The 26562-nt window shown below is 38.4% G+C and overlaps 2 protein-coding genes across 3 annotated transcripts; one reads left to right on the top strand and one right to left on the bottom strand.

Annotated features, from left to right (window-relative positions):
- Window positions 1–10987: 10987 nt before the first annotated feature.
- Window positions 10988–17786, top strand: LOC147855746 (Tetratricopeptide repeat (TPR)-like superfamily protein). Of its 2 annotated transcripts, none has more exons than XM_087330628.1 (9): window positions 10988–11195; window positions 13727–13891; window positions 14235–14520; window positions 14635–14785; window positions 15513–15735; window positions 16215–16306; window positions 16402–16537; window positions 16751–17082; window positions 17225–17786. In XM_087330628.1, exons 1-9 carry the CDS (start codon window positions 11095–11097, stop codon window positions 17470–17472), a joined length of 1734 nt encoding a protein of 577 aa, XP_087186754.1. In that variant the 5' UTR covers window positions 10988–11094; the 3' UTR covers window positions 17473–17786. The 2 variants fall into 2 exon arrangements, with proteins under 2 accessions (XP_087186754.1, XP_087186755.1); XM_087330629.1 differs by having other exon boundaries at window positions 10989–11195; window positions 14247–14520.
- A 1245-nt stretch (window positions 17787–19031) lies between these two features.
- Window positions 19032–25454, bottom strand: LOC147855745 (aconitate hydratase, cytoplasmic-like). Its single transcript, XM_087330038.1, has 20 exons — window positions 25086–25454; window positions 23910–24014; window positions 23585–23745; window positions 23268–23360; window positions 22897–23082; window positions 22526–22687; window positions 22245–22389; window positions 22007–22149; window positions 21867–21923; window positions 21708–21787; window positions 21533–21608; window positions 21243–21428; window positions 21079–21146; window positions 20870–20988; window positions 20668–20789; window positions 20477–20575; window positions 19914–20393; window positions 19728–19826; window positions 19388–19630; window positions 19032–19275 (listed from the first exon to the last, which is right to left on the bottom strand). The coding sequence occupies exons 1-20, from the start codon at window positions 25318–25320 to the stop codon at window positions 19213–19215; spliced, it is 2922 nt and encodes a 973-aa protein (XP_087186164.1). The 5' UTR covers window positions 25321–25454; the 3' UTR covers window positions 19032–19212.
- Window positions 25455–26562: the final 1108 nt, after the last annotated feature.

The following is a 26562-nucleotide window of genomic DNA, read 5'->3' as shown; positions in this document are numbered from 1 at the left end:
CCTTACATATCTTTATACTTTGGGTGATGTTGCCATGATGCCACCTCAACATTGTAAGAGGTAATTTGCTTTAAATAAGGAAGAAGTATAAAAGTAATATTTAAACCTTTTACAAGGATCTTCCTCATTTTAACATACTCCCTAAATCTAAATTATAAGTCTCTCTCTCTCTCTCTCTCTCTCTCTCTCTTATTTATCATAATTAGCTTACCCTCGTGGTAAGTCCTCGAAACCTAAATTTCTCACCTCTCTATTACTCCGTAGATATCTCTTATTTACGCCACTATGGAATGTAGGGCTTGAACCCATGACCACCTGGTCTCCATTGGGCAACCTTTACCAACTGAGCTACATCCATATGGGCTCTCTCTCTCTCTCTCTCTCTCTCTCTCTCTCTATATATATATATATATATATATATATATCCTTATCTTCTTAATTATAAGGTAAGGTCCTAATAAGTATAATTATAACTTGTATTTATATCAATTATACATTCTTAAATGGATGAAGTTGTATCTTGGTGTTTTCTCATAGTGTCGCTCTTTTTGTTGAGTGCTTGAGGGAGTTTAGAGTTTGTTTTAGTAGTTAGTTTAGCATAAGTAGCTCAAGGGTGATTGACACTCACCCTCGCTTGTCTTTGCCATCAAAAGGGTAGACAACTGCACATCCTTGCACATTGACCTCGAGATGGTTCTCAAGCAATAGTACACACTAGTAAGAAGTAACTTTTGGTGAGGATACTAAAAGACATTGCATGCTTATTAGGAGACGATAATTGTTACTTTCGCATTTACGTTTTGAGTCAGCTCGTGTGATTCCAACTATTCTTAAGCGATTAATGTATTATTGTGATCTATTGAAGCAACACGTCTAGTAATTTTTGCCTTTGTGTCTAAGCCGCCCTTGGGACCTACAAACCAACCTACATATCTAGCCTTGACACAACATGCAACTCTGGCTCTCTAAACAACTAGTAATCAACTCCTCAATTAATTAGCCTAGTTAGCCGTTTAGCATAGCCAACCACGCATCACCATATAGTAGGTAGGGTGTACGTCCATGATTAGAATCTTCCATTACAACCCATGGATAAGATGGGTGTGGGTCAAGACTCAAAACAATACTTGCCTAATTCCTATTAGAGAACAACATGAGCTTGATTGATGGTTGTTTGCATTATCCCTCTTGACACAACAACCTAAGACGTGAACACGCATGCACACACAGACGATCTAAAGGTTCACACTTGGTTCAATGTATGCATTGTTATCACCTAGCTTTACCAAGCACTACATCACAAACACGATGACAAAAGATCATTGACAAATCAGAAGTTCTCATATTTTTCATCATCATCATCTTCTTCTTCTTCAAAATGCAAGCAAATAATGATAACTATACATACTAGGGTATCTATACTATTGTCAAGTTCTCATGTTGGAGCAGTGTTACCCGGACCCGGACAGTCAGTTTTACCGAACAAGTGGGAAAGCGTCGAAAACAGAGTCGGTTCGGATCGACTGTTCGGATCAATGACTCAGCAGTAAACGAAGAGAACTAAGTTAGTTAGATAATTTTGTAAATCTTGATAGTAAGTAGGAATAGTTCTTGATGAGAAAAGACCTTCGGTATACCTATAAAAGGGAACCGAAGGCATTGTAAGAAAGGTCGTTTTATTTAGTAATATAAGTTTAAGTTAGGAATATCTTGTACGGATTCTGTGTTCCTTCTATTGTCTATGATCTTAAGTGTAAGCTTCCTAATTTATAACTAAGTAACGATCACGGTAATTACCGGTTAATATAGTATAATTCCGTTCGTAAAACACAATTCCTTGTTAGAACGTTGAGTAGCGACGTTCACTCTTCTGTATCGGTAGTAGTTAGTAATTAGCCAATTAACACAGAAGAATTTTGGCACGCCCGGTGGGATCTGCAATTAAGCAGAGAACAATTCGAATGGATGTCGTATGAAGAGGAGGCACCGGTCAGTTGTAAGTGCCCTCGTACAAGGTCAGTTACGAAGGTAGTGCAGCAAGCGTTCCTTGCGCAAGAACAGCCGGAATCAAGCACAAAGTGGTCGAAACTTCCTGACTTATCCGATCAATTACCTTCAGACGAAAAACAGACGGAAGAGGTATCGTTTTACGACATTTGGGACGATATGCCTTATACTTATTCTAAGTTCCGGGAAGGAACAAATGCGGAAGCACATGTTAGGGATTTCTTAACGACATGGGAGATTAACCATGGAGCTCAGCGATTGTCGGCAGATGCCGAAGATAAGTCAAAAATCGCTGAGTTCGTCTTATCATTAGACGGATATTCCGCTAATTGGTTTGCGCAGAACGGTCTTCAGGGATTTCCATCCTTTGAAGTGTTTAGTAAATTTTTACAATTATTTCATCAACAAATTCCGCAGAAGGATTTGATTGCGCAATTTTATGCGTTATATCAAGAAAAAAATGAAACAGTATCTCAGTTTGTGATACGATTTCAGAACTTACAGCTTCAGATTTCAAGGCCGATTCCGGATAAGGAATTAAAAGAAGTCTTTCTAGAAGCTGTAAAAGAACCATTAAGAACGACATTGAAAGTGTTCGATTTTCGAAATCAGACTATCGAACAAGTCATTGATAAAGCAATAGAAATGGGTCGACCACCGGTCAATGTTCAGAGTATGGACATGTCGGCATTACACCGTACATTACCAACAATGGAGGAGTTACAATTTCGACAAGCAGTTCAATGCACCACTTGTTTAAATACGGGGCATTCGGCAATTGACTGTACGTTAAGAACACATTGTACAATATGTCATTCAAAATTACATTCCGTAGAATAATGTGAATATAATCTCCTTAATAAGACTACGGCGTCAGTACGACAAATTTTTGCTGACAATGGTTACCAAAATAACACTAATCTGTTCCATGGTTATCAAAATAATAATTTTTCACAAAATCAGCAAAATGTACAACAGAATCCGGTTCTACAGCCAAATCAGATCTTTTCACAACAAAATATGCAACCCACTCAAGTGACTCAAGCATTTCAACCAGGTTTTGCTCAATCCAACCCACCATTCGTACAGAATCCGAATCAATATTTTCAACAAAATAATCAAAATTTCCAACAAGGTAACCCACCATTTCAAGGGTTTCAACAGAACTGTCCGAATGTGCAACTGAATTCTACATTTCAATCAAATCCGGCATTTCAACCGGGTAATATGACTTTTCAACATAATAATCAAACCGTTCCACAAAATAATCAAATGTTTTAACAGAGTAATTTTCCGCTAAATCAGGAGTTCGGGATACCACACAATATAGCACAACCAAATGATAATACTGAACAATTTAGGCAGAATCGGTATAAAAACAAGAGATTTTACAAACCAAAAGCTACACGTCAATACTAACAAAACCCGAATGGTAATGAAGAGCAGCAATTTAATAACGGGCAATTTGCACATGGAGAGGCCAGTGCAACATTTGTGCCCACTTGTTACATTTGTCGACAACTAGGCCATTATGCTAATCAATGTCCGGTTAAAGGAAAGGGTCCAGCAGTTAATATGGTAATACCGGAAGTTCAGCAAGTAACGACACGCAGCAAAAGCAAACAATCAGAGTGGGAAATTCAGGAAGAAGTTCGGAAGGCGGCAAAAGAATGGGTGGATGAAGCAAATCAAAGTAATGTGAATCGAATGTTACAAGACAATAACATTGACCAGGACATCGCTGTACAACAGTCATTGGGGAATAAGGACCAGGAAGAAACTTGGAAACTGTTGGCTGATTGCCAAGTGTCATTGCCACTTACGGGCTTACTTAAGTTAGTACCAAGGTTTACAGAAAAAGTGGCAGCATTAATTGCATATAAAGGTTCCGAACAAATAGCAGTACACTACAATCAGCCAAGTAATAACCCTTCGATCATGGATGAACAGAATCCGTCGATTAAGGTAATACTTTACGGGCAAGAAATCGGAAATGTGATTATAGATGGAGGCTCGGGTGTTAATGTGATTAACAAAACTACATGTGAAAAACTGGGAATCACGGAATGGGAAGCATGTCCGTTTTGGTTACGAATGGCAGATACAAGTACGGTACGACCGATTGGGTTGCTTCGACAACTGGATGTAATAATCGGGGGACACAGTTTTCAAATTTCGGCAGTAATTTTGCAGTTAGAAACACAGGGAGCATACCCCTTGTTATTGGGGAGACCATGGTTAAAGACAGCTAATATTAAACAAAATTGGAAACAAAATGTGCTAACATTTAGGAAAGGAAAAAATAAGGTCAGGATTCCGACGCACAACAAAGTGACAACAAGCAAACAGAGTTTACCTGTACATGCAGAAGCAGTTAATATGATGGAAGGATTGGACGAGGAAGAAGAAAGTCAGTATTTTGATGATAATCAAAAAATCATCCCTCTATTTGAGGTAGATATTTTGCAAGCATTAACACCATATGTAGACTCACACGAAGAAGTGCCAATCGATGAGCAAACAATGAAAGAAATACGAATGCAACAAGAAGCTACAGATAAGGAAATGAAGGTATCTCAGAGAGTGCAAGCCTCAACATTGGAAGAGATCGATTTGGCAGGAGTAGAGGATGCTGAAAGAAAAATAGTCTTGATTGCTAGAGATTTGACGGTAAATGACAAAAGGACATTAACAACATTACTATTACAATATAAAGATGTTTTTGCATGGTCGTTTGACGATATGAAAGGTCTGGATCCCGCTTTTTGTCAACATCAAATCAATTTGCATAAAGATGCAAAGCCAGTACAACAACGCAGGTACAGGTTGAATCCGAATTATGCTATCAAAGTAAAAGAAGAAATCGATAAACTCTTAAAAGTAGGATTTATTCGACCCGTCAAAAAATCAACATGGCTGAGTCCGATAGTAGTAGTCCCGAAAAAGAATGGGAAAATTCGCGTATGTGTGGATTACAGAAAATTGAATGCAGCGACAATTACGGATGCGTTTCCATTGCCATTCACAGATGGGATATTAGATGCAGTAGCGGGACATGAAATTTATAGTTTCTTGGATGGGTTCAGTGGGTACAACCAAGTACGGATGAATCCGGAAGATCAGGAAAAGACAGCTTTCGTCACAGAATGGGGTGTCTTTGTGGCAGTAGTCATGATGTTCGGTTTAAAAACAGCTCCAACTACATTTCAGCGGGTAATACAGGAAATATTCGGGGAATATATTCCAGCTTTCATGCAGGTGTTTTTAGATGATTTTGCAGTATATAGTCGGAAAGTTGATCATTTTGAGCATTTACGGCTATGTTTAGAAAAATGTCGAAAAGGGCGTCTTAGTTTAAATCCAGCCAAATGCGCATTCGGAGTAATGAGTGGTACATTACTTGGGCATATTGTCAGTCAAGAAGGGATTGCAGTGGACCCAGACAAAGTTAAAGCAATTATTGAGGCAACACCACCAACAAATGCTAAAGCTCTAAGTAGATTTTTGGGTCAAATTCGGTGGCACAGTAGAATGATGAGATATCTAGCAGACATTGTTATTCCGTTACACACAGCAGTACACAAAGTTCCTTTTATATGGACAAGTATAGAACAAGATGCATACGAATGTCTCAAGAAGATGCTGACAAAGGTTCCGGTAGTTCAACCACCGGACTGGAACAAACCATTTCATGTTTTCGTCGATGCGTCGGACATTGCCATAGGCAGTGCTTTAATGCAATTATCCGAACCAAACTGGTATAGGCCGGTATACTATGCCAGTAGGAAACTTTCGTCGGCCGAAAGAAACTATTCAACAACCGAAAGAGAAGCTTTGGGAATGATATATAGTGTGAACAAATTTCGACATTACCTTTTGGGTAAGAAATTTACATTTCATGTGGATCATTCGGCTTTACTGTATCTAGTTTCCAAACAAGAATTGACAGGCAAGTTAGCCCGATGGACGTTATTGCTTCAAGAGTTTGAATTCGACATTATACATCGACCAGGAGCACAGCACGCGATTGCTGACTATCTCAGTCGGCTTGAGTCTGGAGAAGAAGCGGTTGGGGTTAAAGATGATTTTCCAGATACTCAATTATTTCGGGTTGAGGCAGTAAAAGCACATGAAGTGAATGAGGAAAAAGAGGATGAATGGATTTCCGAAATGACGATATTTCTATCAACAGGAATTCCGGCCGAACACATGTCCACAGATGAAAGAAAAAGAATTGCAGTACGAAGTCGCAATTTTTGTTTATTTAATGACATGTTGTATCATAAAGGAGCGGATGGAATATGGCGAAGGGCAGTACGAAAATTTGAAAAATCAGCCATATTAACAGAGTCACATTGTGGAATTGCTGGCGGTCATTACGCAGGAGAAGCAACAGCCAGAAAAATATGGAATAGCGGGTTATGGTGGCCAACGGTGATGAAAGATGCTAACGAATACTGTAAGAAATGCGATTTGTGTCAAAGAATGGGGCAACCGACCGAAAAGGATCGAATGCCTTTTCAACCGGTTTTACCTCTTGAGCCATTTCAGAAATGGGGCTTGGATTTTGTCGGCCCATTCAAACCAGCAGCTGCAAGAACCGGTAATCGATATATCATAGTTGCGACTGACTATTGCACAAAATGGGTTGAAGCAAAAGCTCTCAGGGACAATACAGCAGCATCCACAGCAAAATTCCTGTATGAGAATATATGGTGTCGATTCGGTTGCCCAATAGAATTGGTAAGCGATCAAGGCACTCATTTTATCAACAAGTTAATTAACGAATTAACCAATTACTATGCCGTAGTTCATAAGAAAAGTACGCCTTACTATCCCCAAGCTAATGGATTGGCAGAATCGACAAATAAAACAATTCAAACAATTTTAAAGAAAATAGTGAATGAAAATCGTACTGATTGGGATCAAAAGTTAAATAGTGCTTTATGGGCATATCGTACTTCGTACAAAACATCCATAAAATCAACACCTTTCCGAATGGCATTCGGACTCGAAGCCGTTATGCCGATCGAATTTCAAATTCCGACACTTCGTATCCAAGCAACGAATAAGTTAAATGAAATAGAATCGGAGCAGATACGCAAAGAGGCTTTATTAGTATTAGAAGAAGAACGGATTCAATCAATGTCAGCACTAGAACATAAGCAGAGACAAATCAAGGCATTCGTAAATCGACATCGAAGGAAATCGGAAGAACAATTCGAAATTGGGAAACCGGTATTGGTATTCCAGACGAGAATGGGACTTATGCCTGGGAAACTCCGGTATAGATGGACAGGTCCAGTATGGATAATTAATAGTAAAAATGGTACGTACCAACTGGGATCATTAACCGAAGAGGTTTTACCGAAATGGGTCAATGGATTTCGGCTTAAACCGTATTTGGGAGATATGCCGGTAAATCCGTTTATTCAAACGGAAGAGTAAAAATAAAAAAAAAAATAAAAAAAAAAATAAAAAAAAAGAAGAAAACTAACTAACTCACTCAATAGTTCTTGTCAAATGCAGAAATACAATCTTGCCATAACAATATGAATCGACTATAAATAGAAAGAAGGATTGCATGATTATTAGTAAGGAGTACAACCACTACACGTAGAGTGAATACTAATTAATTCCTACATTAATAGCAATTACTATTCTTTAAGTCATCATGCATAAGTTAATATCTTTAAAGCATATTTCTGTATCGTCTGTGTCGCCAAAACAACAGAAACGAGTGCAGATATCGAAACAGTCTGAGCCTCCTTCGTGCCCTAATTCGCCCAAACTCTGTTTTCCTGATTTTCATCGCTACAGAAACTGTGCAGATCTGCAACTGTCATCGACAAGTGATTCAGAACAAGGAAACACAGAAGTCATGCCGATTCCTGTATCTGAAGAACTGCGATTGTGGCTTCATGAGAGAAACTTACAAGGTTTCATCAAAGTAGCAGAAGCGGAACCTCATCCACAGGCAGAAGAATTGGTGTACAACAAATAGACATCACCAAAATCACCACAAAGAAAATACGAAATGCATTACAGATGCCAAGAGGAGGTTTTGAGGCAGTTAAAAAACCTTCATCAGAAGCACTCCAATCGTATTTCGGGGAATACTCACCCTCGGCAAAAGCATATCAGACTTATGGAGGTCGGGATGAGTTTTTTCATGAAGTGGCTAGATTTTTATTAGAGGTGGGATTTGTCAGTCCTCGTTTTTATTGTATGCCGAAAAAAAGGGCTGGGTTTATCATAGCCGCATACGAAAAAGAGGATTTCAACTGGCCACTATTGTCGGGGGAAGCTCTGAGAGAGCAGCTACAAGGGGTAAAAACAGGAAAACCGATGAAGCAAATTTTTGGTCGTTGGTTATCGGTATTGTTTCCAATTCAAGAATCGGAAACTCCTGTTCAGTCAAGAAGACCACCGATAGTACAAGCACCACGAAGACACCGACAGGTAGTACATGAAGAATGGATAGAAGAAGAATCGGCACATGCCGATAATATACAAACAAATATGCCTCAGTCGGAACCACCAAGACCAGAGAATTGCGAAAACAGGCAACCAGCAGCAGAACAAGAAACAGTTGACAATTTGATAAACAAGCAACAGCCGACAGAAAATCGACAACAAGCAGAGAAGATGCGACAAAGAACAAGGATTAAACAAAAGGCTAATCGGCAATTCCAACCAGAAAACAGTGAGGGATCAGCACCGAAAAGGCAACGCACAAATGAAAATTCGAATACGCCTGTGGTAACAGAAGTACTAAAACCGGGGAATGAGAGCGTTTCGACACAACCTCACCAAGGACAATCTTCAAAAGTAGCAATTCGGGAAGCACATGGGTACTTGGATATCCCACCAGCAGCACATGAATTAGCTGCCATTTTACAATTCGGAACTTCATACGAACTGGTTGAATGGTTGGCTAAAAGACTGACAGAAGTATCAGAACGGCTGGCTCAAGAACATAATGACCGAATAATGATACAGAAAGCCTTACGAGGAGTGTTGGAACCTCAAGAAAAAGCAGAGATAGAAAAAATAGGCCGGAAAAGAAGTGCACAGAATAAAGGGGAGGCTATTGAAATGCCACCATTACATGGAGCACTGGTCGAAATTCATAAAGAATATGAAACGGTACGCAAAGAAGCCAGTGATATGGCTGAAAGATACAAAAGTGTATCAGCATCGGCAGAGGTGCTGAAACATCAGTTTTGTAACATACAGGCAGAAAATAAAGAACTAAAGGAAAGTTCTAAACAAATGGGAAACACAGGCACGGCTTATGGTGTCGGAGTCAGAATGGCAGCAGAAATTGGAGGACGCTGAGAAAGCACGTCAAGTAGAAACAACAAGGGCCAACAATGCTGTATTTCGAACTACAGAATTAAATCAAGTAATAAACGAATTACAGAAAAATCTAGAAGAAGCTAAGACGGCCAATCATACATATACCGAACAAATTGAAGAATTCGAAAGGTATATAGTGTCACAGGAAAGTCAATTGACAGAAAAAGAGCGGAGTCTTGAAGAAGTCAACAGAAGAATGACGGAATAGTAGGAGGAATGGAGTAAAGAGAAATCGGCATTAGAACAACAACTGGACGAAATTCGGAAGATATCGGAACAAAGACGGCTGGATATATATGTAGTCGAATCCAAACTAATGCGAGCTGAAAGTGAGAATCGAACCACTATTACGGATTTACAGAAAGAGTTACAGACCGCCCAATACGTCGCAAGCATCACTAGGGACAAAGTGCAGCACATCATAGGGAAACATCGAAACCTAGCAAAGAAAATGATCGATGAATCCCTTGCGCAAGGATGGAAGTTATGGACAGCACAAGCGGCGGAATTACAGTTATTGCGTGCCGACAAAAATAACCGTCAGGTCCAAGGTGCAGGTTTTTTTAAAATGGCACAAAAGGATATTGACAATATCCAAGAGGATATCATGAAAGATATGGACGAAATTGCGGCATTTTACAGAGAAGAAATTCAACGTATTATGCAAGAATTCGACAAAAATGATATAGGCACTTCCGTCCAGTTGGATAAAATCGAAGCCGAAAGAACCAGCAAGACTCCTGGTATTCAAGCTTCCGGAAGAAGCGAACCAGAGCAGCCAACCGAATCACAACCTGCTCCGAAGGACGACTGTGACACAGATGAAGATGAAGAGGAAGATATAGGTGGAATACATCCAAGGCCAGATGAGCCTTCGATTTTTGATATTCTGAACGATTCGGATGAAGAGCTACAGGAATAGGCGTGGGTTCGCTGGACAAGGTCCTGGCTCACGGACGTGCCAAGTGTTACCCGGACCCGGACAGTCAGTTTTACCGAACAAGTGGGAAAGCGTCGAAAACAGAGTCGGTTCGGATCGACTGTTCGGATCAATGACTCAGCAGTAAACGAAGAGAACTAAGTTAGTTAGATAATTTTGTAAATCTTGATAGTAAGTAGGAATAGTTCTTGATGAGAAAAGACCTTCGGTATACCTATAAAAGGGAACCGAAGGCATTGTAAGAAAGGTCGTTTTATTTAGTAATATAAGTTTAAGTTAGGAATATCTTGTACGGATTCTGTGTTCCTTCTATTGTCTATGATCTTAAGTGTAAGCTTCCTAATTTATAACTAAGTAACGATCACGGTAATTACCGGTTAATATAGTATAATTCCGTTCGTAAAACACAATTCCTTGTTAGAACGTTGAGTAGCGACGTTCACTCTTTTGTATCGGTAGTAGTTAGTAATTAGCCGATTAACAAGCAGAGTTAGAACTATTATTTTACCCGAGCAATACAAGCTTTATGATAGCTTTCCGAAACTGTACTTTGTCTTTCAGAGAACGAAAAGAGACAAGGAAGGAAGAGCTAATAAGAGAAAACGATGATATTATGCAAGATTCGGGAAATTTACAACGATGCCCCTGATGGGGGGGGGGGAGAGGTAGGAGGGGTAGCCTATAAATATTCTCACAAATGATCCTCTGCCCCTCTTATCACTGAACTAAACCCTCCACAAAACCTACATGGTTTCTGTAAGGAAGATTCCTTCTCACTGAAATCAATGGCTTTGCACTACCCAATCGATGGTGGTCTACTCAGAGTCAACACTAGCATCAAGGAATTATGGATATGGAAAAAACCCAAGAATTCCATCCGTCTCCGGTATGATCCGTATGCTTATATTCATCAGCTAACATCTTTCTCACATCACATTAGGGTTTGTACACATACGCTTGTTTCTTGTTTTGTTTCTTGAATCTACATCTATTTGGCCCATATTGTATGGTGGGAAATACAAAACCGATGGTAAGACCCCTTATTGTATGGTTTGAAAAATAATCGCATTTGGTAAAGGCCATTTTTGTATGATGGTATATGTCAAATTGATGGGAAATTCACCTTATTGTATTCGTGGGATAATACAAACCGATGGGCAAAACCCTTATTTTATGTTGGGAACATGCGATGAAAACAGAATACTGTTGTGAAAAGCCCTTAGTGTGTGATGGGAAATACAGGACTGTTGGAAAATTACCTTGTTATATGGTGGAGTAATAAAAACTGATGGGAAAAATCGAGATTATAAGGTGGAAAATGCAACGCCTGATGGAAATTTTGTTTTCCCATCAAGTCCACATTTTGAAAAGCCCTTATTGTAATGATGTGAAATATAAACTGATGGGAAAAAAATTATTTTTTGGTAGAAATACTTTATTTCGTGATGCAAAATACAAAATAACGGGAAATATGATTTTCCGTCAAGTTTATGTTATACCAATCATGGTTTTGTTATTAATCAACTCCACATTTTGAATTTGAAATCCATAGGTATGGCCCTTATTGTATGCAAACTGATAGGAGATTCATGCCAATCATTGCCTAGATATGATTCCTTTGGGATGGTTAGCTGTGATTATTATGGTGTAAAATACAAACTGATGGGAAATTTCCAATTGTAATTGCATGTAACTGGAAAAGAAAAGTAAGATATTCTGCATTTTTTATCTGATTCCTTTGGAGGATTAGCGATAGTCCTTATTGCTGGCCGAATTGATGGGAGAATGATTTCCCATCAAACATATTTTATACACATCATTGGATATTTTGTTCTTTGAGAAACTCCACATCAATGAAACTGATTCCATCTAGTCACTATGGCCTTTAATGTATGCCGGGGAATGCAAACTGAGAGAATTTCGATTTGTCATCAAGTGCATGTTACACCAATCATGGGGTGGTTGCTTCCGGAAATTCACAGTTTTTATTCCTTTGGAGGCCATAGCTATGATCCTCATTGTGTATTTGGAAATACAAAAGGATGCGAAGTAGTGAGAAGTACAACCTGATGGGATTTGAATTTTTGTTGATGCCAAATATGGTTTTCTTGTTTCTTTTAGAGCCCTTACTGAATGCAAACTTATGGGAATTTGATTACATATTGTATCAATCCGTGGAAAAACATTTTGAGAAACTCTACATTTTTTAATGTGTTTTGTAGAAGCTTCACATTTGGAAATTTGATTCCTTTACAATCAATAGGCATTCTTGCCTTATATTGAGACCAACATTCAGGGTTGACATTTGCAATGTAGTATTCTAGCGTTGTCCTCTTAGCATCTTCCCACTTCATCCTTAATGATTCCACCAACCTTTACTCAATCATTACATAATGTATAGCATCGCCTGAAAGTTCTAAAAGATCATCCACATCCCATCTTCTAAACCATTTTCTTACGTCAACAACCCATTCGGATGAGAGAATATTACTCTTATGATTCTTTATCAAGGTAGAAGAAAGAAAGAAAGAAAGATATATTAACGTCTTTTAAGAGGCCAAAATGGCCCATAAGACCAAACAAGAGATTACATCGTAAGTGTTGTCTCATCTTTAAGAACAACAAATCAAAATAAAATAAGTATTACTCAATAAATATAAAAGTAAACAAGATAAAACGAGACGAGGGAATCTGGTTTTCAGCACATGTGAAATTCTTAAGTTAGATATATCGTAACTTTTGTCGTCGAAAGATCTCTAGCATGGGTCGATCTACAATTGCTAGGTCTCCGAAGCGAGGGAAGCACCTGCAATGGCGGGAGATAATGGCCTTTATCTGTCAATGACAAGTGTGTTGCGGTCGTGATCCATGGGGCCAGGGATTACGTGCACGACAAATTGCTATTGCCCGATCTATTGTAACCCCTTTGTTATGTCCTGGTCGGTGATTGATTCGTAGCATTAGTAGAAGTGATGTGGCCAAAGAAAGTTGTGATTGTCCTATGTGGATGAGCTTGTGTGGCTATATTATTGTCCTTCAACAACTTTTCCCTATCTCTTGAGTTCTAGCAAGACAAGTCCTAGGCACCGTTGGTCCTCATATTCCATTACCTTGTGTAGTGGGCCAAAACCTTATTTAAAGAGGCAATGGTATCTCCCTCTGATTTCATAAAAGACACTACAGTGACAAACATAGTGTTCTTCGGATTCCACTCCTTGATGACACAATTGGCAAATTCTTTCTTCTAAAGGTATACATGTATATTTTCCTACCTCAATCTCTAACTGATGTGATGAAGTTCTCAGCTACCCTATCACACTTGGCAAGTGTACGTGTAGAGAGAGAGAGAGAGAGGGAGGGAAGGAGAGAGAATCATATCATTTATCAAGGTTTTTTCATGCCACATGTGGGATTCAGGGTTTCAAATCAAGCAACTGAATTCACTGATGAAAATAATCTTACAACTACATTGGATCACGATGATTTAGCATCGCTTGATCATCGAAACAAGCCAATGAAGTTTTTGAATATGGTATATGGTGAAGACCAAGAGAGAGCTAAAGAGGGACTAAGGAAGATCAGGTGCGTCACTGTAGAATATTTAAGCATATGATGACAACATGGAGTGTATTGGATTTATTGGAAACTTCTTAACCTAGTATTGAAGTTATATTCTAGATTGCATCATCAGTTGTGCTGGCCTATGTGCAATGAAGCCACCAATGCCATTCATATTTTCAGCTAACTTTATAGTTGGTATGGGCAGATTCAAGAAAGAGTAATAGTCATGCTATAAATATGTTAAAGGCCCCTTAAATTCAAGTAGTTATCTACAATAAGATTATTTTTTTCATTATGATCCCTGGACCTAGTACACCTACATATATCTTGGCCAGTTGTTTTCCTGAAATTTGAGTGGTCTTAGCTCATATTGCAGGCAGAATTATCAAGCCACTGATAAACTAGTATATGTTGAAGATCTGGGTGACTATTTGGAGCAGTTACAGGACTTTCATGTCAAGTTAGAAAACATGATTCAAAAAGGAGATAGAAGTACAGTCGTCTCCCTTCTTGAAGCAAATTTTGAAGCATTGATGGACCAGTTAGATAATGGTATCAAGGGATTGGAGCAGGCAGCTATGTTGGATGTTCTAATTCAATTATCTATGAGTGTGCAGGATACCAATGCAGTTCCGCTAATGCTTGAGCAGGTTTTAGTGTACTCAATAATAAGTACTCGTTTGTAAGAGAAAGAAATACTAAAATCTCTTTCATTTTTTTTAAATCTTCGGCCTAATAACTTATTTTTTGACAACATGTTTTAGATGAAAAATATACTAATGAATATGGAAGCACATGAACCATTGCTTGATGCTTTTCTAGAGCACATAGGCAGTGTATATTTTGCACTTGGAAATACAGATGAGGCTCTATTTTGCTACAAGAAAAGTCTCGAGTTACAAGAATCTATTTTTGGTACTCATCTAATCCAACTTCATATAAGTATGTGTAGTTGACCTAGCTGCAATATAGGTAATTGGTCTTGTAGTTTAAGGAATCATTATTTAATCTAGACATGAGGAATGTTGTTCCCTTTGCCCGAAGGGTGAAAATGGAAGGAAGGGTGAAAGAGAACCGGTTGATGGTGTAGTCTAATGTGGTGTTTTCATCATTGGATGCCTGTATACTTAACATATTTGGTGAATTCACCATGAGATGTGTCGTGAGATATTATTGTACAGAACATGCCTCATGTTGCCTTGTTTAATGATTTTCTGCTTTGGGCCTAGTTTCTCTGCAAAAAATAAACAGTGCATCATTAACCTGAAGTGGGTTTATTTGTTAATAGCAGGTCATGCTGATTGTTCTCTAGTTATTTTTCATATATCATTTTTATATACATGTTATAATAGCAGGTCATACATGTTAGTGGGACATGTATGCCATGGCATTTCATGGAAATGATCTTTCAGATGGGTTTATACAAATGGAATTCCTTTGAAGGGCTTCATTATGAAGAAATGCATGAAATTATTGTTCTTAATCTTTAGATAAACAAGGACTATTTTAGTTTATCAACCTCTATATTTAGGTTCTCTTGGCTTCTTTGTGCAGCATCATCATGGAGAAAACATGCATTGAGTTACTGTGATTAAGTTTGGAGAAACAAGAATTGTTGTGATTTCCCAACATTTTTTTTCAGGAAAAGATGATCCAAGACTGGTGAGCACATTGCTTGGACTTGCAGGAATTTCTTCTGAGCCAAGAGAAAGAGAAAAGGCAAAAGCTATATACAAGAGAATCATATCAATCCTTGAGAATGCAAAAGGTGCAACGTGCGAAGAATTGGGACCTCCTTTGCTACACCTTGGTTATATGGTTTTGGAGGAAAAGAATACAGAAGATGCAGAGCTTTATATTAGAAGTTAAGGTTTCCTCATGTTTGATGACTCAAACTTTTATAACTATTAATTTATTGATGTAAAATTAATCACATTCAGTTTAGAGGATCTAGAAGACGCTTTGTGGTAGACGCATATATACATTAGGTGTGGTAGGATGGTGCCTTGATAGTATTAGTTTTGGGCCATATAACTCTAGTATGGAAGCAGTACCTTCCCTGGTATGCAATGAGTCCATTCGAGTGAAGTATTAGGCTTAATAGTGTGTGAAAATTCAGTGATTTAATTTTTATCTTATATTTTCTGGTCCATGGTTGGTGAACTCAATTATTTCTAGCACCCTCTGCTAGACATTGTCATCCGTGCACACCTATGATGGAATCCTTCATATCTAAAAATAACCCCAATTCAATTGTTTTCTTCGTTAAATGTTTGTCATTTCTTTACCTTTTCTTTTGGTATAGCTCATGTTTTTGCTGATAATAAATCATTTCTCTATGCAGAGCCTTGAATCTTGCCGAGAAAAATAATGTAACAGGTGGTGGGAGCATTGGCATTGCCACTTGTGGACTTGCTAGGGTCAAATATGCCAAAGGTTGCACAGACTTTTAACTGAAAATAATAATAAATACTACCGTTCAGCAAACTATTTATGAGAAAGAATCTAATTGTTATTATCTTCAATCATAGGTGACTATGCAAAGGCTGCAGAGCTTTATCAGAGTGGTTTAAATATTTTGAAGAGCTCAGGTTATTGGGAAAGTGGAGATGTTGCACTTGAACAGATCCAAATGGAGGTTGCAGAGTTCTTCAGTGTTGTGGGCAGGTGTATACTATTTATTTTTCTTTAATTATTGATGTTCTTCCTTCTTCTATGGAGCCATTCACCTGAGCTGAAATTTGTCATTACAAGTGCTTTTAAAATTGTGTTCCTTCCACAATTTTTGTTCTTTCCTAGTATTTGGTTGGCTGTATGCATCTGCATATATTTAGTGTTTGGCCTTGGCCAGTTTAATTTTAAATGAAATTCCTGTTCTAGGTCCAAAGACGCTCAAGAGCTGTGGGAAGAAATCTTACATGCAAAAGAAAAAATTGTCGGTACAAATAGTGCAAGATTAGTAGTACATCTTCAGAACCTTGCAACTTCATATGCTCAAGATAGGAGATTTGATAAATGTGAGCCTTTGCTACGGCGTAGTCTAAAATTGGTGACTTCAGCTTTGGGACCAACAGCTCCTCAAGTCTCAATCCCTCTAGAGTTCCTTGCAACAGCCTTGCATAATCTGAATAAAAACAAAGAAGCTGAATCTCTTGCACGCCAAGCACTCAACATTCGTGAAAATAACTTTCCAGAAGATGATCCACTGATAGGTAAAAGTCTAGAACAGTTTATTGGTGCTGACCTAAGGGATTTGAGTAAATGCCACTTCTGCATGTCTTTTTTATATTGTATTCCGTTCATGTTTATGTTTTCTATATGGTATCCTCATCTTAAGCTTATCACATTTGGCAGGAGAAGCATGTAATATATTGGCTTCAATCTTGCATGCAAATACCAAGAATGAGGAAGCATTGAAATATGGGTGGAGGGCGCTACATATAAGAGAGAAGCATTTGGGAAGGGATAATATGGAGATTGCTGGCACACTTGATTTGTTGTTAGAGATATTATATAGTTTGGGAAAAGAAGAGGCAGCCCTGCCACTTTTAAACAGGCTAGAAGCATTGACAGCGAAGTCTAACAATAGATCAGCACCATAGAATATGTGGTCTTGATTATATATATATACCATCCCTGAAGCTGGGAACGCCTTTTTGAGGGGCTAATATATCTTGTTCAGGTCATGTCAACCAGCATAGAGCATATCAATCCAATCGAAAGAATCCTGGCGTATTATATTGATTCTTCGTGGATATAATACGGTAGCTTCAGATTAAGAGCAGCGGAATGAAGCCCCGGTGTCTTTTGTATAATATTCCATTTTATGTTCTTCACTTTCAAATTTGTTAAATTCACAAGACTAGCAGTCTTTCACTCTAATATAAATGTTATCTTTTGTTAGCAAGCTCAATAACAGTGCACATGCTAAATTATCAAAGCGTTATACAGAATGTGAGTGGAAATATGTATGAAAGCTATAACTTTGGCAATGGCGATAGAATTTTACATAGAATGTGAATAGAAATATATATATATATATGAAAGCTATAACTTCAGGAATGGTGATATATCTTATTCCTGAAGTCATCTTTCATACATATTTCCACATTCTCTACATAACATTCTATCACCATTCCCGAAGTTATAGCTTTCATACATATTTCCATTCACATTCTCTATAACATTTGATAACTTGGCAAAGAAAGAAAGATATATTGACTTCTTTTAAGAGGCCAAAGTGCCTATAAGACCAAACAGAAATTACATCTGACAATGTTTTCATCTTTAAAAAAATCAAACCAAAATAAACATGACAATAAAAAAGTTAATAGAAATAGAATTAAGACATGAATAAACAATCTCATTTATTTATACATGTAAGACATATTTTACTTTGTCCTTGGAAGCTCTCTAGCGTAGGTCAATCTAGAAAAGGAATATCACTACCATCCATCAATTTAGATTCAATAACCCATTTAATGGTCTAGGGGCATTATTCATCGTGACTTTGATAGGACCTCTTTACTCATTTTGCCCAAGTCTCCCAATGAGAATAAAAAACTCTAGACATTCTCAATATGTATCCTTTCCCTTTACCTCGTTGTGTAAGTTTCCCAATGTGAACAAAAAACTCCATGTGTAAAACATGAATTAATACCAAAGTCATGGTGGCACTCTTTACCCCTTGCCCAAGACACCCAATCAGAATCATGTTTAAATATATATCTGTGGGATAATATGGTGAGGAGGATTACACCATATCATGTAGAAATCAGACGTCTCATTTCAGTTATACACCATTCCAACTCTCAGAAAAGAAAGAAATTTAACTACCTAAGAGACTAGAATATTATCAAATTTATGGATGGGGACTTTTGACACAGTTTATCAACTTGTGTAGTCTTAAAACCCAAAAAGTTCAGTACATAGAACTTTTTACGTTGGCATTTTACTAAGGTAGTATTATTTATTATTTATTGCAGTTTTATTAGCCAAAAACACAATAAAACAACTATGCAAGTTGAAAAATTACTAGAGCATTATCATTGTAGTTTTATTAACCAAAAACACAATAAACCATCTACGCAAGTTGACAAATTACTACAGCATTATCGTTGTAGTTTTATTAGCCAAAAACACAATAAAACAACTATGCAAGTTGACAAATTACTACAGAATTGTCATTGTAGTTTCATTAGCCAAAAACAAATTACTACAGCATTATCGTTGTAGTTTTATTAGCCAAAAACGCGATTAAGACTTCTTAGCTTTGCACATTGCTCCTCTCTGACCCAAAATCATCAACATCACAAATCGCTCTCTCGATCATTGTGGACAAGTCAAATAAGTTGTCTGAGCACATACTGAAGTATACCACCATGCTCAAAGTAGGTCAGTTCCACCTGGGGATGAGATTCAATAGTAAAGATTCAAATCCAGAGACCAATCAATTAAAATTCTGCTGAAGACTACAAAAGAGAAAAGCCAATACATTCAATATCCAGCATTTTTTACCTGAGTGTCGAATCTAAGAGTGCAAATGAAACTCTTTCCAGTATCAGTAACCACTTCAATATCCTGTCCAGGCGTAATCAACTTGATATCAGAGGGAAGATCTATGGTGTATCTTTCATACCCTGTCAGGCCAATGGAGTCTGCATCCTGACCAGGCTTGAAACACAGGGGAATAATCCCCATTCCCACTAAGTTACTTCGGTGTATGCGCTCGAAACTCTTTGCAATTACTGCTTTAACTCCCTAAACCATATATACATACAGCAAAGGGTACATATACTAGTGAGAACTGGAGCAACCAAACTTTCAAACCCCACATATGTCAGAAGTGGGAAATAACCTGAAGGTAAGGGCCTTTTGCAGCCCAATCCCTTGAACTTCCACTACCATATTCAGCCCCTGCTAATATAACTGTATCAACGCCATCTGCTTTGTATTTCTGCATACAATCATTCTCCATGTTTTGTAAGTGCAAAAAAAGTAAGACGTGTTGGAGACAAAAGTAACAATAAGACTGATATCTTACCATTGCAGCATCATAGACATAAAGTTTCTCTCCAGAGGGCACATGGATAGTTTTAGGACCAACTTCCCCCTTCAAAAATTTGTTCACAATGCGAATATTTGCAAATGTTCCCCTTGCCATTATTTCATCATTGCCACGACGGCTTCCATAGGAATTGAAATCTCTCCTATCTACACCGCGCTCTATCAAGTATTTGGCAGCAGGACTATCTTTGTGGATGTTACCAGCTGGAGAGATGTGATCAGTCGTAATACTGTCACCAAAGTTGAGCAAACAAAATGCATCCTTCACGCCATGTGCACCCGGAGGCTGAAGAGACATGGATTTGAAGAAAGGTGGATCATGAACATATGTAGAATTCTCGTCCCATGAATAAAGAGCACCAGAAGGGGCAGGTAGTTCATTCCACATAGGATTTCCTATGGTGATAGATTCATATGTAGACTTGAACATATCTGGCAATACGGATAACTGCACTACCTGCATCCAAAATATGCTCTTTCAAAAATCTTGCTCCATTCTTCTTTCCTGGCAAAGCATTATTTACAAAACTCTTTCCCTACCTCAGCAATTTCCTCGCTTGAAGGCCAAATATCTCTAAGGAACACACTTTTTCCATCTTTTCCAGTACCAATAGACTCCTTCTCAAAATCGATGTTAACCTACCGTATTATAATATACAATAAAAATAGAAATAGCAATGTTTAGCATTGCTAAAAATGTGATTGATTGATGTTATTTCACCAAAACTCACTGTTCCAGCAAGAGCATATGCCACCACTAGAGGTGGAGAAGCTAAATAATTTGCTCGAGTTAATGGATGAACCCTGCCCTCGAAGTTACGATTTCCAGAAAGGACGGCGGCAGCAACAATATCTGCATATAAGGTAATTCACTTTGATAAAACTCTTAGACAGGAGCTTGCAAGAAAGCTTCTATGGTAGAGAACCGTTTACCATTATCAGTTATTGCTTCTGCCACAGACTCATGTATCTCTCCGGAATTGCCTATGCAGGTAGTACAACCATAACCAACTAAACTAAACCCTTGCATATTCAAGAACTTGTCTAACCCACTGCAAATCCAAGAAACCACTTATATACAGAAAAAAAACAAAGATAAAAAGCATTTTTAACTTTAGATTTCATGTTAGATTTGCAAGAACCTCTTATTTAAATATTTTGTGACTACTCCGGAGCCAGGAGCTAGACTTGTCTTGACCCAAGGTTTCACCTGAACCCTCACATTTATAGAGAAATAACTATTTAAGAAACATTTTGCATAACTATATTGAGTGTCAAATATTAGGTATATAAACGCAATATATACCTTTAGACCCAACTCATATGCTTTCTTCGCAACAAGACCAGCTCCCAACATGACACTTGGATTAGATGTATTTGTACAGCTAGTGATTGCAGCTATCACAACATCACCATGTCTCAATTCTGCAGGGTTGCCACTAAATGAGAAATTTGCAACTGCACCCTGATGCTCCTTGGGAATAGCAAAACCCTGTGAAAACTCACGCCACATATTTTGTAAGCACCACCAAATTGTTCCATTTAGGACATGTAATGGTAATTTTGGTGTCAAAACATTTGTAAAAAAGGTCTTACCTTGAACCCAACTTTGTTGTCGAGACAGGATTGCCAGTCAGCCTTCATCTCCTTCAGTGAGACTCGATCATGAGGCCTGTAATGAAGAAAGCTCTTGATTTTGTACATCATCCTTCAGGTAACAAATATGGCAGCGCTGCTACTTAGTTCCCCTTATGTTCCATTTTACAATTACCGTTTAGGTCCGGAAACAGAAGGTTCTACCATTGCAAGATCCAGCTCCAGGTACGATGAATATGTCTTCTCTACTATAGGCTGCAACTCAACAATGTTCTCAACTCAAACTGTTTTTCTTAGTTAACAAGAACAAAAATATTCAAATTCAAATTCTAACCTCATTGTAGTCAATAAACAATTTGTTGGCACGTAAGTATGCCTCAATCATCTTAACCTACTTGAAAACACTCATTTAGCTTATGTGAAAGAAGTACCAGCACAGTTGAAACACACAGAATCAGCTGTAGATAAACAAACCTTTTCTTCATCTCTTCCTGTTAACCTTAGGTATTGTAACGTTACATGGTCAACTGGGAAGAAGCCCATTGTCGCTCCATATTCTGGAGACATATTTGCTATTGTGGCACGGTCTGCTAGTGACAATGCAGTCATTCCTTCTCCTGCATTTTAATAAGACTCGTGTCATACCATAGGAAAATGCAATCAAGAAGGATAACGCAGTTGAATTATTGCTAAGAAAGTGTTTAAACAATACCGTAGAACTCCACGAACTTGCCAACTACCCCATGTTTCCTAAGCATTTGGGTGATTGTTAGTACTAAATCAGTTGCCGTAACCCCGGTCTGTAATTTTCCATTCAATTTAAAACCCACAACACCAGGAAGGACCATGCTCATGGGCTACAAGAAATTTCCAAATTGCACAACCATAAGCATCAGATATATGCCAGCTAGTAATATTATATACACACAACTGGTTAGTAGAAACTAACTTGTTTTCGCAAGCATTGAACTACAATTAACAATGTCAACTTACTTGACCAAGCATTGTTGCCTCTGCTTCAATACCACCAACTCCCCATCCAGCAACCCCAAGCCCATCTATCATTGTGGTGTGAGAGTCCGTGCCAACAAGACTATCCGGGTAAAGAAATCCATCCTTATTAAAGACCACTCTGGCGAGATACTCCAGATTCACCTATCCATTACAATAGCCGGTGTCCAATCTTGCCGTAGATTAAACCCTCTTGAAATCCCATTACATCAATCAACAAGATGTTTCCATTCAAGTGTGCCAATAATATACAAATGGTTTTTGCAATTTAATGCTACCACAATGGCCCATTCATTGATGTTCCATTATCAGGCATAAGAAACTAATAAACATGAACTCTTTGAGTGCTTTACCTGATGCACGATACCCGATCCAGGAGGAACAACAAGCATGTTCTTAAACGCACCCGACCCCCACTTCAAAAAGGCAAATCGCTCTTTGTTCCTGTCAAACTCAAACTGCATATTTGTTTGGAGAGCATTCTCCACTCGTGCAACATCAACTTGGACAGAATGGTCAATGACAAGATCAACAGGTACCTGTATATTAACAAATCATGACAACACAGAATTTTTTTTTTGCAAAGACATCATATCAGGATATACGAATTCAATTTGGCAAGAAAATTTTAACATCTACAAATTTATATGCATGCATATGTATGTCCGTTTATGCAATTTACTTTTGGTAAGAAAGATAAATAGCAGAATATATAAGCACTCACTAAAGGATTTATTTTGTTTGCATCCCCTCCTAGCCTTTTGATGGCATCTCGCATTGCCGCAAGGTCAACAACAGCTGGAACTCCTGTAAAATCCTGTAAAGAAATAAGAAACACTTCTGGGTATATTTGGTATAAATCCATAAGCATTTATGTCAGAATAGGGTATATAAGGACACCTTACATACAGGACCTGTTTCAATGCATTAGACTCAATCAAAACTAGGTTATGGTATAATACAAACTCCAATTTCAATTTTATGTCATACAGAAGCCCTTTTCCAATGGACAAGATAGTTTAACAATAAAAAAGGACTAACCTGTAAAATAACTCTGGCAGGTTTGAAAGGTATTTCAACTTGTTTTGGTGCAGTATTTACCCAATCAAGGATTTTCTCTACATCCTCTTTCATCACTTGGAAATTGTCGCAATTCCTTACTGCGGATTCTAACAATATCTTGATGGAAAATGGAAGAGTCTCTATACCACCGAAGATCCAAACAGAAAATATATAAATGCACTCTTTCACGATTGTTGCGATTTACAGTAATTAAAGTGTGCATTGGGAAGGAAAAAACTAGCTTCTTCTTGTTGTTGTTGTTGGTTGTTTTTCTTTGGGGGGGAGGGGGGGTGGGGGGATTTACCTGTGCGAGGATCATTCAAAGCTGTGATGCTAAAGTATTTGCCATAGCTCCCACCCTCTGGATTGGGCAGGTCAGTCAATGTGTAGCCGAATGGATTCTCAGAAGCTGTCAAGAGAACTTGTAAGAATTTTAGTATCTAATCAATGATTGAGCTTAATTAAAGAATGATTAATAAAAAATTAGAGAAGGTCTATGTCTACATCAAAGACCATAGCTATCCATGCAATGCCTGATCAAATGCCCCATTGGCCTATCTCTCACCAAATTGCCTCCATTAATGTATGATTACACAATAGATCATGAGGCCTTAAATCAGTTAATCCTAGGACTATGTCCAAAAGGCCACAATTATAAAGTTTATGCCTGACCCACAATAATTAATCACTAATCAAATATCTCTGGCCTAATTGATTCCATCAATGTATTATTAAATGAGAGCTCATGATCCTGATTCCTTATTTATACCAATCAACGGAAGGCCTATGTCCAAAAGATAAGGAATACCTTATGAGACATATAATCAAAGCTCTAGGTCCAAAAGATAACATTAATCTAGACTGTGCCTAGCCCAATGTTTGATTCGCCTATCTATGGCCTAATTACCTCCATTAGTTTATGTCTATATCCACAAAAATAGCTATCCCAAACTGTGCCTGATCATGGCAGCTTGTTATCCCCATTTAGTGTAAGAATGCACACTACCTCACAACCGGCCTATATCTAAGAACAAAGATATCCAGATTGCTCCATTGGCCTTCCCTTGAAGTGGTTAACTCCATCAATGTATGATAGGAACCATATGTATCCTACAGCCATACAAATCCTGTCGCCCAGTTATCTTTGGCTTAATTAACTACATTAGCATATATATTCATTCACGCATAGCAAGAAACTAGTCCATATACAAAGAAACATTGACCACGCAACAAGATGCATGAGTGGAGATGACTATGTTTGTCTTGACTGGTTCCACATAATATTATTATCTGGGTCCATGTCCAAGACCATAAATCTTCCATGACTCACTATCTTTGGCCAATTTGACTCCATTCAAGTACGATTAATATCTATGCTCATACGGAGACTCCACTTATATAAACATGCAAGAAAATAGAGGGCACGTGTAAAGATGCTAACTTAGACAATTAGATCTAATCTAAATGGATAATCACTTACCCATTGTGGAGACTTCTCTGGAGATCCGCCTATATGAAGAATATGTGATACAAGTAGCTGCCGAAGGAGACCTTCTTCTGGGATAAAAGAAAGACGAAGAAGACGAGACGAGTTTGATTGTGCTTCGGTGGAGACTATTATCTCTGATGACAAGACGAGAAGCGTTATTAGTGGGCGAGCTGGAGGACAAAGAAGAGGAATCAATTAAATTCAAGTTTGGGAACAATGTGAGCATGTGAACGCTATTCAGGGGGGAAACTGAGGGCAGTTCTCTGATTCTTGAAGAGATATTAGGGTTTCGGGTTTGGCATCTAGGATTTAAAGTTTTGGGATTTTGGGTATTGTGGTAAGGTTAGGATTTGGTTTGGTTCGAGGGTTTAGGGTTTAGGGTTTAGAATTAGGGTCTAGGGTTGTAAATTTAGGGTTTCCAGGATTGCTTGGGTTAGGATTAGGGCTTGAAAGATGAAGCAATTACTCGGGTACTGCACAGCGCCGCCCAGAAACAGGGGAGAGAAGCACAGATCAGAAGAGAGAACAAACAGAACCCAGCTTAAAGAAGGCGAAGCCAGAGGCCACGTGGAGTGTCCACGTGGACGAGCTGCCACGTCGTCAACCCCCCCCCCCCCCCCAAAAAAGCTTTGTCCGTCCTTTTGGGGGCTTTTTTTTTAGGTTTTTAATTTCATTTATTTTGGTTTCTCTCCTCTCATCTCTTGTTGTCCTATGTCCATGTCCGTGTCTATGTCCATGTCAGGGTCCCGTGTCTGTGTCCGTGTCCGTGTCCGTGTCCGTGTCTATGTCTTGTGCCGGGTTTGTTCCTATGTTTGTGTTCGTGTTCGTGTTCGTGTTTGTGTTCGTAACCTGTGTCCTATGTCTGTGTTCGTGTCTATGTCCATGTCAAGGTCCTGTGTTCGTGTCTGTGTTTGTGTTCGTGTCTGTGTCTTGTGCGGGGTTTGTTCCTATGTTTGTGTTCGTAATCTGTGTCCTATGTCCGTGTCCATGTTCGTGTCCGTGTTTGTGTATGTGTCATATGTCCTCTGTTCGTGTTCATATCTATATCCAAGTTCGTGCCCATGTTCCATGTTCCATGTTTGTGTTCTTGTTCGTGTGTCTATGTTCGTGTCCACGCCCACATGCATGTTCGTCTCCATGCTCGTGTTTGTTCTGTGTCTGTGGTGTCCATGTTTGTGTCCTATGTGTTTGTATCGTTTTTGCTTTGTTACTAACTGCCTGCATCCTATGTGTTTGTATCATTTTTGCTTTGCTCCCTCCCAACGAAACATACATACTTGCATAGCTCCTCATAAGAATATATTGTGGGGAAGTGAGTGTCTTTTCCAACAAGACCATCGGGTGAAAAAAAGTATTGCCTTTTTACATTATACTAGGAGATTTGTTATGTCCCACCATTTATTGTTTTTTGACTTGTCACTCGAAATTTTAAGTTTAAATCCGTAAACATCACAATGTTGTTGTACAA

Source organism: Azolla caroliniana, unplaced genomic scaffold (genome assembly GCF_043228905.1).
Source record: "Azolla caroliniana isolate FFs.n. ecotype wild unplaced genomic scaffold, voAzoCaro1.0.p SCAF_14, whole genome shotgun sequence".
Classification (NCBI taxonomy): Eukaryota; Viridiplantae; Streptophyta; class Polypodiopsida; order Salviniales; family Salviniaceae; genus Azolla; species Azolla caroliniana.
This window is presented reverse-complemented; position numbering and strand designations above follow the sequence as displayed.

Bases quoted from the DNA above. Each gene is read 5' to 3' on its own strand.
- LOC147855746 (XM_087330628.1), top strand. From the start codon at position 11,095: ATGGCTTTGCACTACCCAATCGATGGTGGTCTACTCAGAGTCAACACT. The intron at 13,892-14,234 runs GTGCGTCACTGT...GAGTGGTCTTAG, and splicing joins GAGGGACTAAGGAAGATCAG to CTCATATTGCAGGCAGAATT. The intron at 16,538-16,750 runs GTGTATACTATT...TTCCTGTTCTAG, and splicing joins TTCTTCAGTGTTGTGGGCAG to GTCCAAAGACGCTCAAGAGC.
- LOC147855745 (XM_087330038.1), bottom strand. From the start codon at position 25,320: ATGCTCACATTGTTCCCAAACTTGAATTTAATTGATTCCTCTTCTTTG. The intron at 22,150-22,244 runs GTATTGTTTAAA...ATTAAAATGCAG, and splicing joins CAAGTTCGTGGAGTTCTACG to GAGAAGGAATGACTGCATTG. The intron at 20,989-21,078 runs GTTCTTGCAAAT...TTGGATTTGCAG, and splicing joins ACAAAATATTTAAATAAGAG to TGGGTTAGACAAGTTCTTGA.